This window comes from Prionailurus viverrinus, chromosome D4 (assembly GCF_022837055.1).
Source record: "Prionailurus viverrinus isolate Anna chromosome D4, UM_Priviv_1.0, whole genome shotgun sequence".
In the NCBI taxonomy this organism is placed as follows: domain Eukaryota; kingdom Metazoa; phylum Chordata; class Mammalia; order Carnivora; family Felidae; genus Prionailurus; species Prionailurus viverrinus.
In genome coordinates this window covers 74,877,574-74,890,489 of record NC_062573.1, presented here as the reverse complement: position 1 = coordinate 74,890,489, position 12,916 = coordinate 74,877,574, and the positions used below count along the sequence as shown (strand labels likewise).

The 12,916-nt window shown below is 39.2% G+C and overlaps 1 protein-coding gene across 18 annotated transcripts in view; it reads right to left on the bottom strand.

Annotated features, from left to right (window-relative positions):
* The window catches only part of TRPM3 (transient receptor potential cation channel subfamily M member 3), an 812,479-nt gene that overhangs the window by 173,249 nt on the left and 626,314 nt on the right, over nt 1-12,916 (bottom strand). For all 18 annotated transcript variants that reach the window (XM_047830956.1, XM_047830962.1, XM_047830951.1 and 15 more), the window contains one exon: nt 8,058-8,232. In XM_047830956.1, the coding sequence (XP_047686912.1) occupies nt 8,058-8,232 (175 nt within the window). The remainder of the gene's footprint in view (nt 1-8,057; nt 8,233-12,916) is intronic.

The window sequence follows — 12,916 nt, the reverse complement described above, 5'->3', positions numbered from 1 at the left end:
GGGTAAAGAAATGTACATGTACATCTCACACTAAGGCAGAGAGGTGTATGGCAGCAATGGGAAGTACAATTCAGTTCTGTTGTCTGGTGAATGGAAGGTTCATTGACGTGACTGTAGAGAGAGCTGGGGCCAGAATGCAAAGGGTCTTCAGTCCAAGCCAAGGAATTTGGACTTGTCCTGTGGATTAATGGTCAACTGGTTTCCACAAAGAAGCCCCAAGAATTCTGAGGAGGTGCCCCAAAGATGCCTCAGAGCTGCATTAGTGGGTGAGAGCCAGGCACAGAAAGGAGGCCTATAGACCAGTGGTTCTCAAATTATGGTCCCTGGACCCACAGCATCAGCATCTCCTGGGTATTTCTTAGAAATGCAAATCACCTGGCCAATCAGACTTACTGAATTAGAAAATCTAAGATGGGGCCCAGCTATTTGATTTTTGATAAGCCCTTTGATTCTGATGCAAGATAAAAACTTGAGAACCACTGGTCTAGGCCTTCCACCCCAGTTTCAACAGAGTGAACATGTATCCTGTGTTTTATATATTGCGCTTCTATCTGAGATTTCATATGAGAAAGGACTTACAGACTTTAAAAAAGCAAAAATCAATGCTGCAGGCAAGTGGGAAATTGGGACTCTTAAATGGTTGCCTATCACAATTGTAAAGTCAAAGGAAAATGAACTAAGACCTTCTAATGCTGAACGTAATGTCCTTGATGACTGTCAATGGTGTCTCCAACAGCAGAGACCCATCATTCAGTTTTAAATATTTTCAAGTTTCTCATCCTCTTTTTTTTTCCTCTTTGGAAATGGGTCATATATTTTGAACTAGTTGGACAATCATTTTTGAAAGAAATAAAATGAACTGAACGCCCTTAAGAAATCCATGTAAATAAAAATGTGAACAGAAAAATTTACCAGTCCTGTCAAAATGAGTATTTTTATGGTATAGCTTTCTCTTCAAGGGAGGAATTTTCAAGTCTAACAGATGTTTGAAACCAAGAACAGCTGTGATAAAGAAATAAATGAGGTGATTCATGCTAAATCAACTTCTCAAGCCAACTGGGTTCCAGGGACAAAATTTGGCAGAGGGTGCAAAGTGCTTGCAGCAACAGTGCCATGACTGGTGTGAGGAGAATGCACGCCAAGCACAGCAAGTGAGGAGGCTCTTTCTGAAAACATCAGAAGGCTAATTTGTATACATTTAAAAGGAGTTTCCGAAAGCGTGGTCTATGGATCTTTCTGGTTGGAATCACCTCAAGTTTGTTTTCACATAGAGTTTCCTGTACCTTAGCCCAGGTACACCGAATCAGGATACTTAGGGGAACCTGTGTCTCCTAACACTTTCTGGGTGATTCTCAGGCATGCTAAAGTGTGATAACCACCTGCCTATTTTGAATGTATTCTGTGTAACAAGTGGCCAAGAAGTGAGCTGAGCAAATCTCAGAGAAGCATGGTTGATCCATCCTGTGCAATCTTCACTTGATATTGATGGGCTGTCTAAAAGTCATGGGCAGTGGTTCTCCGAAAAGGATTTCTTTACCATGTTGGCTTATGCAGCTCTGTGTTCTTTCTAATGTTTGCTGTTGATGTTCAAGGCCACACTTTCCCAGCCTGGAGCTGAGCAATTCTAAAGCAAATTTAATCAATTTAGAGAACTGATTGACTGATAGAGATCAATAGAACTTTCCCCCTCACTAGTACTTTCCTCCATGAACTCTACGTAATTGTTTTTTAGTCAATGCTTTATTCTTTCCATGCTGACACAACATGGAGGGACCAAACAGCAAACTGGAAGACGGAGTATTTTCTTTTGAACTTTCCTAAATAAATGAAGCTACTCCAGCCTTGAGGAACTTAGATACGATGGCACAGGTATCTATATATCAATATCTTTAATATATTCCACAGAGGGGAAAATTGCAATATAAAAATTGCAATTCAATAATTATAGGCATTAGTATATTTATAAATTATATATAATTTAATTGATTTTATTGGATTAAATTAATTTGTCAATTAACTTGATTTCATTAAACTGAAATATATAAATTCAATATATAAATATATATTATATATAAATAACATGCAAATGTATTTAAATATATATTTGGGTATATATAAATTCAACATAATAGTATGTATGTACACATACAAACACACTATCTCTTTTATTGGCTTTCTTTCAATACTCTTGAAACTGATTTTTTTTTTCTGTGTTGAGTTACACAAAAGAGGGTCAAATATTAGCTTTTCTTGTCTTCCAGGCTGATCCTCAGTTTGGATCCAGTTTTTGATGGAAAAGGGGAACAGGAGCAATAGAGACTATTATGCCATTATGTGAGTAATTAACACTCAACGTGGGGCTGGAACTCATGACCTTGAGATCAAAAGTCGCATGCTCTACCAGCTAAGCCAGTCAGGCACCCCTGAAGAGATTCTTGGGGGAAATGCCACACTCAAGTACTTTGTCCTCTGGCCTCTTGTACGTTTATCACAGCACATGTGACCTTCTAGTTATCTGTATTCATGGCTGTGTTTTAACCTCCATTATAAAATCTCCGCCAGCGCCATGTCTTGCTCATTCTCTAACAGTTACGTTGAGGGCATAGAGTAGGCACTCAATAAAGGTTAATTTAGAAAATGGTTTACAAAAACAACACCCCTTTTTAAATAAAGCTCCTGGTATGCTTTGTCTATACAAGATGTTTCCAACTTTCTTCCCGTCCCTTCTGAGAAAGTTACAAAACAGAATCAAGTTTTGACATGCTTTCTTATAGAAAATTCTAGAAAAGAGACAAGGTAAGATGAAATTAATGGAAACTAAAATAGACACTGGAAGTCAGCATGCTTGATATTTGTTTCCTTCTTTCTCACTTGACATTCCAATTATGTCTAAATCATATTGGGATACAGACTACTGAGATCAACTACTTCCTTTCAGCAGATCTTATAGAGAAAAATGATAGGGCTGTGACATCCTTCAGCCTTAGATGGAAATCTCTCAAGCAGAAGAAAACATTAGTAACCACTGCATGGAGTGATATGCCCTAGGGAATACAGACTGCACCTGGATTTCTAAAATGGCTAGTTTTCTGGTGACTTCCTCCTGACTTTGGTCACTTTGATGTATATTTGGAGAGAAGCAAACTTTCGTTACATCCATGCTAGGACACAGTGATATAATTTGAAGCCATGCAATGGATTTTTCCTTTCTCATCTCTACTTTGTGTTCCATTTATGCCTTTACCTCAGCTAATCAGAAAATAAAGGGATCTTTATTAAGTCCCCTTTAAACAGGAAAATCAGATTTTTTTCCCTTGAAATATATTATCTATTCTCTTCCTCAAGAACAAGCCATTAGTGGCTCAGTGTTTCTCCATGATATCTAATACAAATTCCAGACAAATATGAATGTGAACAGTCTATTGGCGTCTGCCCCTTGGTGCCGTCCCCAGAGTTATCAACAGTCTATGTAAGAGCTTTAAGGCTTTCTGTTACCACAAGCTCTACTTCTTGTCCCTGGCTCTCTGAAAATGGTAAGTCCACATAATTATTTTTGGGAAGAAGACACCAAAATAAATGTAAGACTTAGTAATAAAATCCAGATAAATGAGGAGCATCACCTTAGAGTACACATTCGTTCGGGATGCCTTTTTCACGCTGACATCTTTCATCTGTGTGGCATTTTCTCAATGGCTGATAAATGAGGAGCTACACCATATTTCTCTGCAACCTGAGACTTAGTTACTTTCCAAGCAAACTAATCTCTGACTTTAACTGCAGGCAGCTACTACCTGAAAGGTGTTCTGACTGTAAGCAAAGTTGGTCAGCTTGCTTCCTCAACACAGCAAAATGTGGAATCTTCCTATTTGAAAACTTAGGTAAGTGAATCTAATGCCACTTGGGTAGCATCAATCTGTTTGTTGGCAGTGTTTAGTCAGTTGTGATTCAGAAAAGAAAAATTTGATAATATTTTTATGGAATGAAATTAGTCCGGGAAAGTGAGTTGTGACTCATTTTAAAACTATGACAGATGAGAAATAGGATGATCTAGTTCGACATTAAGGGAAAAAGAGAGTTTGGCCATTTCTTTCTGGTAGCACCTGCTGCAGGGCAGAGAGGGAGAAGAAGGCAAATGAATTCAATTGCAGTTGCCCTCCTAGTGTATCCAAACCCATTTACTTTGGGATGGATACGCTCTGTCTTCCTTTACCTCAAGTAATCCCATCGACACAAGTTAGTTTTGCCAATTCCAATTTGCTTCCTAAGTGATGACCTTTCAAATTCATATTCTTAGAAGTTGGTTAACAATAGGGAATTTAAGGGCAAAATACCAAGTTCATAAAAGTTAAAATACAAGGTGTGTAAATTTCATTCACTCCTTTAAGATTATAAAGTGAAAAGCTTTATAGCTAAATATACACATTTACAGTCCTTGGACCTGTGTGATTTAACAACCTATAAATGAGTTTAAAAATGCTTACATCATATTTAAATCACCAAAGGGGCACCTGGATGGCACAGTCAGTTAAGTGTCTGACTCTTTGTCTGGGCTCAGGTCATGATCTCACAGTTTGTGAGTTTGAGCCCCACATCTACATTGATGGTGCAGAGCCTGCTTGGGATTCTATCTCTCCCTTTTCTTTTTCTTTTTAGCATAAAGCAAACACACTACTGCAAAATAATGTTTTTTGGAAATGTTTTTTTAAATTTTTTCTAACATTTATTCTTTTTTGAGAGACAGAAACAGAGTGCAAGTGGGAGTGGGGCAGAGAGAGAGGGAGACACAGAGTCCAAAGCGGGCTCCAGGCTCTGAGCTGTCAGCACAGAGCCTGACGTGGGGCTTGAACTCATGAACCATGAGATGATGACTGAGCTAAAGTTGGATGCTTAACCGACTGAGCCACTCAGGAGCCCTTGGAAATGTTCTTTTTAAATTGGTTGCATATGTGTGGCCAGACTACTTTTTATCAAGCTAAATAAACATGATTCTGGCAGTTATTCAGATGACACAGACAAACATCTGAATTCATTTGATCATGATAAATTTATAATTGCTTTCCTGGAGCAAGAGCACACATTTATTATAACACCATATAAAATAAATAAATATAGATCTATATATTTGGATTGGCAAATACAAAGCTTCTCTTGAAGCTTCTATTTTCTTAATAAGTGTTTCTAAACGGTTCTTAAAATTTTTTAAGTTTTAATCTTAATAATTCCCAAGGTATGAAATCATATCTTAATTCTTTATCTCCACGCGGGTTATGTGCATGACTTCATACTCTTTGATAATCAACCATGGTTTACATGTTTGCATAGATCCCATATAGATTATGCTTTTGCATATTTTGGTCATAAAATAATCAGAACTAAAACTAAACTTTGGTTTTAAAACTAAAATTTCCAATTAAAGTTAAAAAGGCATGGTATTTCTGCCTCCTAATTTGGATCTAGGTCAGGGGGAAGAAAAGAATCCCCGTGTTGTAGGGTTGGTCGGCTTGGACCAACAAGTAGGTTTACACGTAGGAATGCATTGATTTTATCTTTGGGGATACATGCAATAATACAAAAAATTAAGAAATTCTAATGTAAAGGGGAAGCTGAAGGGAACTTAAGTTACTTAAGAGACAGTGCCGTTGGAGCGCCTGGGTGGCGCAGTCGGTTAAGCGTCCGACTTCAGCCAGGTCACGATCTCGCGGTCCGTGAGTTCGAGCCCCGCGTCAGGCTCTGGGCTGATGGCTCGGAGCCTGGAGCCTGTTTCCGATTCTGTGTCTCCCTCTCTCTCTGCCCCTCCCCCGTTCATGCTCTGTCTCTCTCTGTCCCAAAAATAAATTAAAAAAAAAAAAAAAAAAAGTTGGAAAAAAAAAAAAAAGAGACAGTGCCGTTGAGGTAATATATAAGAAACAACCAAGGCACAGGCCACAAAAATCCATTTCAGTGAACTTTTTAAAAGAGCAGAAAGAATCCTGACCTGGGATCGTGGGCTATGCGACCTTAGGAAACCACGTAATTGCTCTGTGTATCTGTCCCCTAGGTTAAAAAATACAGAGTTCCACTCCCCCAGCTCTAAAATGTGTAACATTTCCCCTACATATAAAACAGAATCACGAAGAGCAACTTATCAAAAATTGTAACATTTTCACACCATACAACCCATGACAATGGCAAAAAGTAGGCCCTGGGTCCAGACCTTCATTGTGTACAGACTTTAAAAACCTGAAATGTTAGGATGAACAGCTCACTCTTCCATGAATTTTCTGAAAGGGAAATGTGCCTTCTGAATGCAAACTGGCATTTACTTTGTGGAAATACAATAAAATAATTGCAAGAATTAGGAAGAAAAAAAGTTAGCGAAGCTAAAAACTGTATAAAGTCTTTAGTTTTCTCTGAAAAAGAAACACGTTGCTATATTTAAATCGATGAGAACGATGGCTACATTTTTAATAAAAGCAAAGCACAGTTGAGGATCCTGAATTCTGGTTGGTAACAGACCTGGAGGTGTTCAGGCAAATGTTCTTTTTAGTTTCTTAGCTATAAAATGGACCAATATTTACAACGAAAGGAGAAGACAGAATTTAAATTTGCCAGGAAGCAAACTCCAACTTCATGCTCATGAATATTGTTTTCTTTTTCTTTTTCACATCAGAAGCTTTAAGGCACCCCCAAATCACTGTCAGTGTTTGCAACATTAGTGGGAAGCCTGTAACTCTCCTATGTGTGTCTCCTTTCTTTCCCATATTTAGGCTCACACACTTATCAGGGAAGGGGGCTGGGTTAACGCTCATCTGGAGCACTGCTGGGCCTCGGGCAAAGACAAGGAAAGGAACGGGAGAGAAAACACACTACTGGGCTGCCAGGAGGAGCCTGTTGTAAGGAAGGCTACATGGCAGACAGGTGGAGAAGGGAGTGTCCTGAGCCTGAGCAGCCAAGCTCGCCAGTCACTTACTACTAATCATTACATGCTTATCTACTTACTAGACTTACTATGAGCTCTTTGATGCAGGAAGAGTTGTTATTCTTTTTTCCCATCTCTGTGTGTGGCACCCAGTAAACACTCGATGTATGTTTGTAAAAGGGATGAACAAAAGACCCCATCTCCTTTGGGGCTCCTTTCGCCCACCAGTTTCATGTGTTAGGAGAACTGTTTCGGTTAGCAAGTTCCTTATTTAAAAATTCAATGACTTAGGGGCGCCTGGCTGGGTCTGTCAGAGGGGTATGTGATCCTTAATCTCGGGGTCATGGGTTTGAGCCCCACGTTGGGTATAGAGATTACTTAAATAAATAAAAACTTTAAAAATTTGAATGAAATAAAAATTCAGTGATGCCCCCCTGAGTTTTCCTCCTTAAACCCCTTTATACCTTGGGGCGAGTCACTTTAATCTAATAATACCCAAGACTGCTTGGATGTCACCATTCCCTGGGTGGGACCTCAGATTGACAGGGAAGGCTGTGGAGAGAAGTCTTCCTTGTGGTGAGGGGTGGGGTTTGTGGACTGTTGAGAGTAGCATTAGGGGGTAGACAGACCAAGGAAAGTTCGCGGTGGCGGGGAGTCCAGGAGGGGCTTAACGAGGAACAGAGTGTTTACAGACTCTGCTTTCTGAGCCAATCTACAGGGATCTGACAGCACAGGCCACCGGAAGTTTTCATTAAGGTGTCGCCTTTGTGAACACACAGCAGTCTGGTGAAGCTGGTGTTCGGAGGCTGAGCCTGGAGGCTGCACATCCCAGCTTTTCCCAAGGTACTAACCCGACCTATATGGTCCAGGTTAGCTGTGCCGTGTGTGTGAAAACCCAGTTCCTGTTTCTCCTTAGTGAGAGGGGCAAAAGAGAGAAGAAATCAATAGAAGAGAAAGGCTACCGAGTCCTATGACCCTTCCTTTCCCTTTGTCCTCTTTATTGGGCTAGTCCAGTGGAGATTTCATGGAATGTCTCAGTTCCCAGGACATTTAGAATACGTTCCCCTGCTCTTCCCCACCACCTTTCCAAACCAAACATCTTAATCGACTAATACCATCTTTCCAAGTTTGGAACATAGGCTTCATACTCATTACCTACCCGCCTTCTTCTGAATATTTATGCCCAAAGGCCAGGATGTCAGATGCCCGTCCACTCCCATCGCAGACAACAACTGGCACGGGAGGGGTGTCTCGAAGGTACTCCAAGACAATGGAGATCACATTGGGTCCTCCTTCCACAATGAGTGCCACCACCGGAACGCCTTGACCAATTCCTGCATTAAAAAAGGAAAAGAAAAGGAAAAAAAGAGAAAAGAACACAAAGCCAGCAAACCAAAGAAACAAAAAGAGAAACAAAAAGCACAAACTAAAATTACTGAGCCTGGGGGAGATAACAGATGAAGGGATAAAATACGTAGCAAAATTTTACAGACTCCTGTAGCAGAAGCTTCCCACCAGGGGGTCTATTTGGCTTTGCCCTCTCCCCAGAGCTCCTGGGATGTTGGGGTCAGTGAAGGCACCGATTGCCATACGTTCATAGGAGGGGGTGCATAGGGCGAGGAGGGAGAGAAAGGAATCGGTTAGTAGATGAAACACTGAGCCAGCAACCAGAAGATTGGAAGTGAAACGTGACCTTAAGCAAGTCTCATATGTACCCAGTTGTTCAGTTTCCTACATGAAAAATGGGAATTTAAAACAGGCCAGATCCCTGAAGTCATCAGAGGCACTGAGAAAATGCCTGAATGGTTCTCTTTATTGAAGACTCAACAAATCAAAATCAGCTGGAGGCACATTTTCACTTGTTGAGTTAACTATTAGCTACATTAGGGGTCTATCTATGTCTGACCATAAATGATAAGCTTGATTATTGATTCTTAATAGAGTAACAGTCACAATAAAGTACCCAGGAGACTCTGCCATCTGCTACTGCTTTGTCCTTAGCCACCGAACAAGGTGCCAGGCTCATGATGGGTCGTCTGGAAACATTTGTTGAATTCAGTTGAATTCAGGGGTGTGTGTGTGGGGATGTGTCACAGACTTTTTCTAAAGTATTTAAGCTATTATCGGTGAGCTATAAGATGTAAAAAGTGCCCTAACATCAGCACTCACATATGGTTCAACTTGACATTTTAAAGAGAAGTATTAAAAATGAATGTCCATGAGAGACATGATGAAAAAGATTTGAAGTTCATTTTCAAGAGTTCTCTCAAGTGCCATCATTGTTCATTGAATAACTTCTTTTGCTCATTTTGGTATCACACTATATTTTCTCACTTTACCTTCCCAGAATAGTTAAGGAATTGAGCAGTACCATAAAAATGAGATGGTTTTGTACAGAGCAGTTATCTTAAAAAAGAAATAATCAAGATTCTGTGCCACTTCTGTAAATAAGAACTAAAAAAAGCCTTCAACCATCTCCATTTCCCCCCTTCTCCTGCCTGCTATGTTTTTTTTTCTTTTATCAAGAAACTGCTGCCCTGTGAGAAATAATAGTTTGAGGTTTGGTTCCTTGCTCCATTAATAAGAGACTGTATTTGACTTGTGTGACCTATTATACTTCTAAAGTGTATCAGTGTCCTGGGGCCTTCTCTTTTCTAAGTCAGTGTTTTTCATGGTTTGATTTTCATCTTAAAGGAAATGTCCAAAATGTCAGTTACACAAAGATGGGTGCCATTTTTATATCAACATTTAAAAACTGTAAGAAAATGACAATTGTTGTCCCCAAATTTCTTTTTGTGCTCCAGAGGGTATGAGGAGGGAGGGATAACCCATGGTCCCATCTGATTCTTCTGTGGATGGAGAACTTTTGAGAATTACTCCTTCAAATCCAAGGAGAGGGAAGCAAAAGATTATGCTTTTGACCAAAAGGCCCTTAACGATTGAGACAAAAGGGCACTTTAAAACTTTAAAACTATTTACGTGTCTGTAGAGGAGACATCTTCCTCACTGCTGATGAGGAGGATTAAGTAACTTCCTACTGAAAGGCACTTTGAAGATTAAGGGCTAACTTGAAATGTTAATACAGCACACTTCTTTTGGAGGAGAACTTGCTGACATAAGAAATATCCACCCCTATATGGGTTTGTATGTTTTTTAAAGTTTATTTCTTTATTTTCAGAGCGTGGAGGGGAGGGGCAGAGAGGGAAGGAGAAAGAGAATCCCAAGGAGGCTCAGTGCTGTCAGTGTAAAGCCCAATGTGGGGCTCAGACTCACAAATGGTGAGATGATGAGCTGAGCCAGAATCAAGAGTCAGATGCTTAACTGGCTGAGCCACCCAGGCGCCCCGGGTTTTTATTTTAATGCCTTAAAAAAGAGTCTCTTTTCCAATGTTTAAAATTATTTTACGAGGTATTTGCCAAAGTACTATGCTATTTAATTTTTCCCTTTGCCTTGGTTTAGCACATGCTACCACATTGCTTCATGTCAAGGAACAATTATATGCCATACCTGCTGTTTTTTATACCTAATGATATGTTTAGACTCATTCTAGGATCTCCCAAGAGAAGCCTTTGCCAAGTTCTGATCTTGAGCACTGGTTCTGTCAGTGGGATTTTTACTTCAACTCACAGACCAGCTGTGATCCACTTAAAGTTCTCATGGAGAAAGAAGTCCTAGAATGGGCCTTCTAGAATGTTTCAGTTATCTAGAATCTACCAGACAATAGGCGAGGTGGCTGGAAACCTCTCTTCCCTTTGAGAGGATATGTAGGTGCAAAGAATCAATTTACATAGGATACATTGAGAGCAATAAACAGTCAAATGATCTCATAACAACATATTTCTCAATGTACCAAAGTGTTGTAACCCCTAGAAAGACAGAAACATTTTAGATGATTAAATTTCCTAATTTCAGAATGAAGCTGTTACCAATTCAAATATGAAAACAAATATATAAATTTTTATTACTATTATTATATTATAATCCAGTGCTAAAAATTGGATAAAGTATCAAAGTATCATTTCCCTTTGCATAAATACTGAATATATCTGGCCTCCACATTCTCACCTATTTCCTACAGTGATAATACATGGAGATTTATTCTATAGACAATAAAAGCCCTTATAGCCTAATACAAAAGCACTTCTGAATATCTTAGTTATGAAAGGTAGAGAATCAGGCTATACCTAAAAATACCATGCTTTGTGTAAATTTAGCCTGCCAGTATATGGTAACATTGTCTTTCTGTCAGGACACACACACACACACACACACACACACACACACACACACACACGTGTGCACGCGCGCACACACACACACACACACACACACACACATTGCCTTTGTTTCAAAGAAAAGAAAATGGTATCAAATAATCAGTAATGAACTAACGAAGTGGTTCTTAGCCTATTTTTTTGGAGATAAGGATCTTTGAACATTTTGGACACAGGATATTAAAAATACTTTAGAGAAAGTCATAAATGTAAAAATTAGAATTTGTAGTATATGACTCCATTAGTAAAGAAAAGGCTTTTTAAAATACCATGAATACCATTTTCTATTAATGACATAAAGAAAACATTTTTCTTTATGGAATCCACTGCATGTTCAGCTGAATTTACATGGCACATTTCTATTTTCTTTATGCCCATTACAAAATTAGTATAAATTCCTTTGAAGATAATCACAAATCTATACCTTGCTCAGCAAACCTACTAGCCATTCACACACACAGACACACAAAATAGCTGTTTAGATCTATAGTTTTAAAAAATATAACCTCTATTATTCAGGAAGCTTTTCATTTTATCGAGAGCCCTCAGAGACTTGTGTGTGTGTGAATATTTTTCCTGTGCTTTTGGGGAAAAATAGGTTAATTCGTTAGTCGATTGCAATAATTTTACATGTTGCACCATAACCAAAGACTTTCAGCAGTTCTCAGAGATTTCCATTAGAATTTAATTTTAGACCAATGTGGAGATGCTTAAGCAGGAAGAGGCTTTGCCACACTCTTTAGCTTTTGCAGTGTTGGAACTGGAGGCCTAGCCTTCAAAAATGTGGGCTTGGGTAATGGATTTAACAGCTACATTCTACAATGTTCCAGGCTGACCTACGGCTTTCAAATTACAGACCCCACCCCAATTAATTGTTCTTTGCAGAAGATATTCTCTTGGACTTGTGTCACATTTTGTTCTGACTGCTATGTACCTTAGCTTGGGTTCCCAATAAGGCAGAAAGTGTCAAAATTGGCTTAACCAAAGACTGGGTTGGGCGTTGGGAGGAAGGAAGGTGGCAAGGAATAGGAGAATGTCTTCAAACTCCAAAAGCATCCTCTTTCTTTCTCCCTCTCTTCTCTCCCTCTCTGCTGACATGAGATAATAATCTGTGATCAGTTCAGGCACTTGTAAAAACATTCAGTCTGTTGTACGTGAAATGCCTGGATAGTGTGAGAATTCTGATCAAAGTAAATTAACACTTTGGTTTCATGTCACATCACCGTATATGATCTAAAATCCCTATGGTCCTAAGGAATAATTTGCTATTGGACAATGGTTCATATTTATATGGAGATGGAGTATAGAAGGTTGATCTTAGGTAGGTTGTAATGACCTAGGCCACAGATCATGTGATCTGTGAAAGGAGGGCTCAAACTTTATGTGAGAAATGACTTCCCAAAGGTTTTAATGCATTCAAGACTGAGACTGTTAATGGTGGGTGGGCATTTCTCTCAACCCCTAACGTTGCGTAGCAATAACATGAACATAACTAATTCACTGGCCTTGTCAGCTGTGGGAGTATGTGATTCTTGATGATTTAGAAGTTTGTGTGGAGAATTCACATGCTTGGAAACTATGCATATAGTAAGACTTTACCAGTATATTTTATGTTTCACAATTTTTAATTTGCATAATTAAAATTTGCTTAAAATTATAAAACATTGAATGTGCCCCCTTCATCCAACTTCCCACTTGAACAGCCTGGTCTTTGGTTCAGTGGCTGACTCTACCAACAGAACAT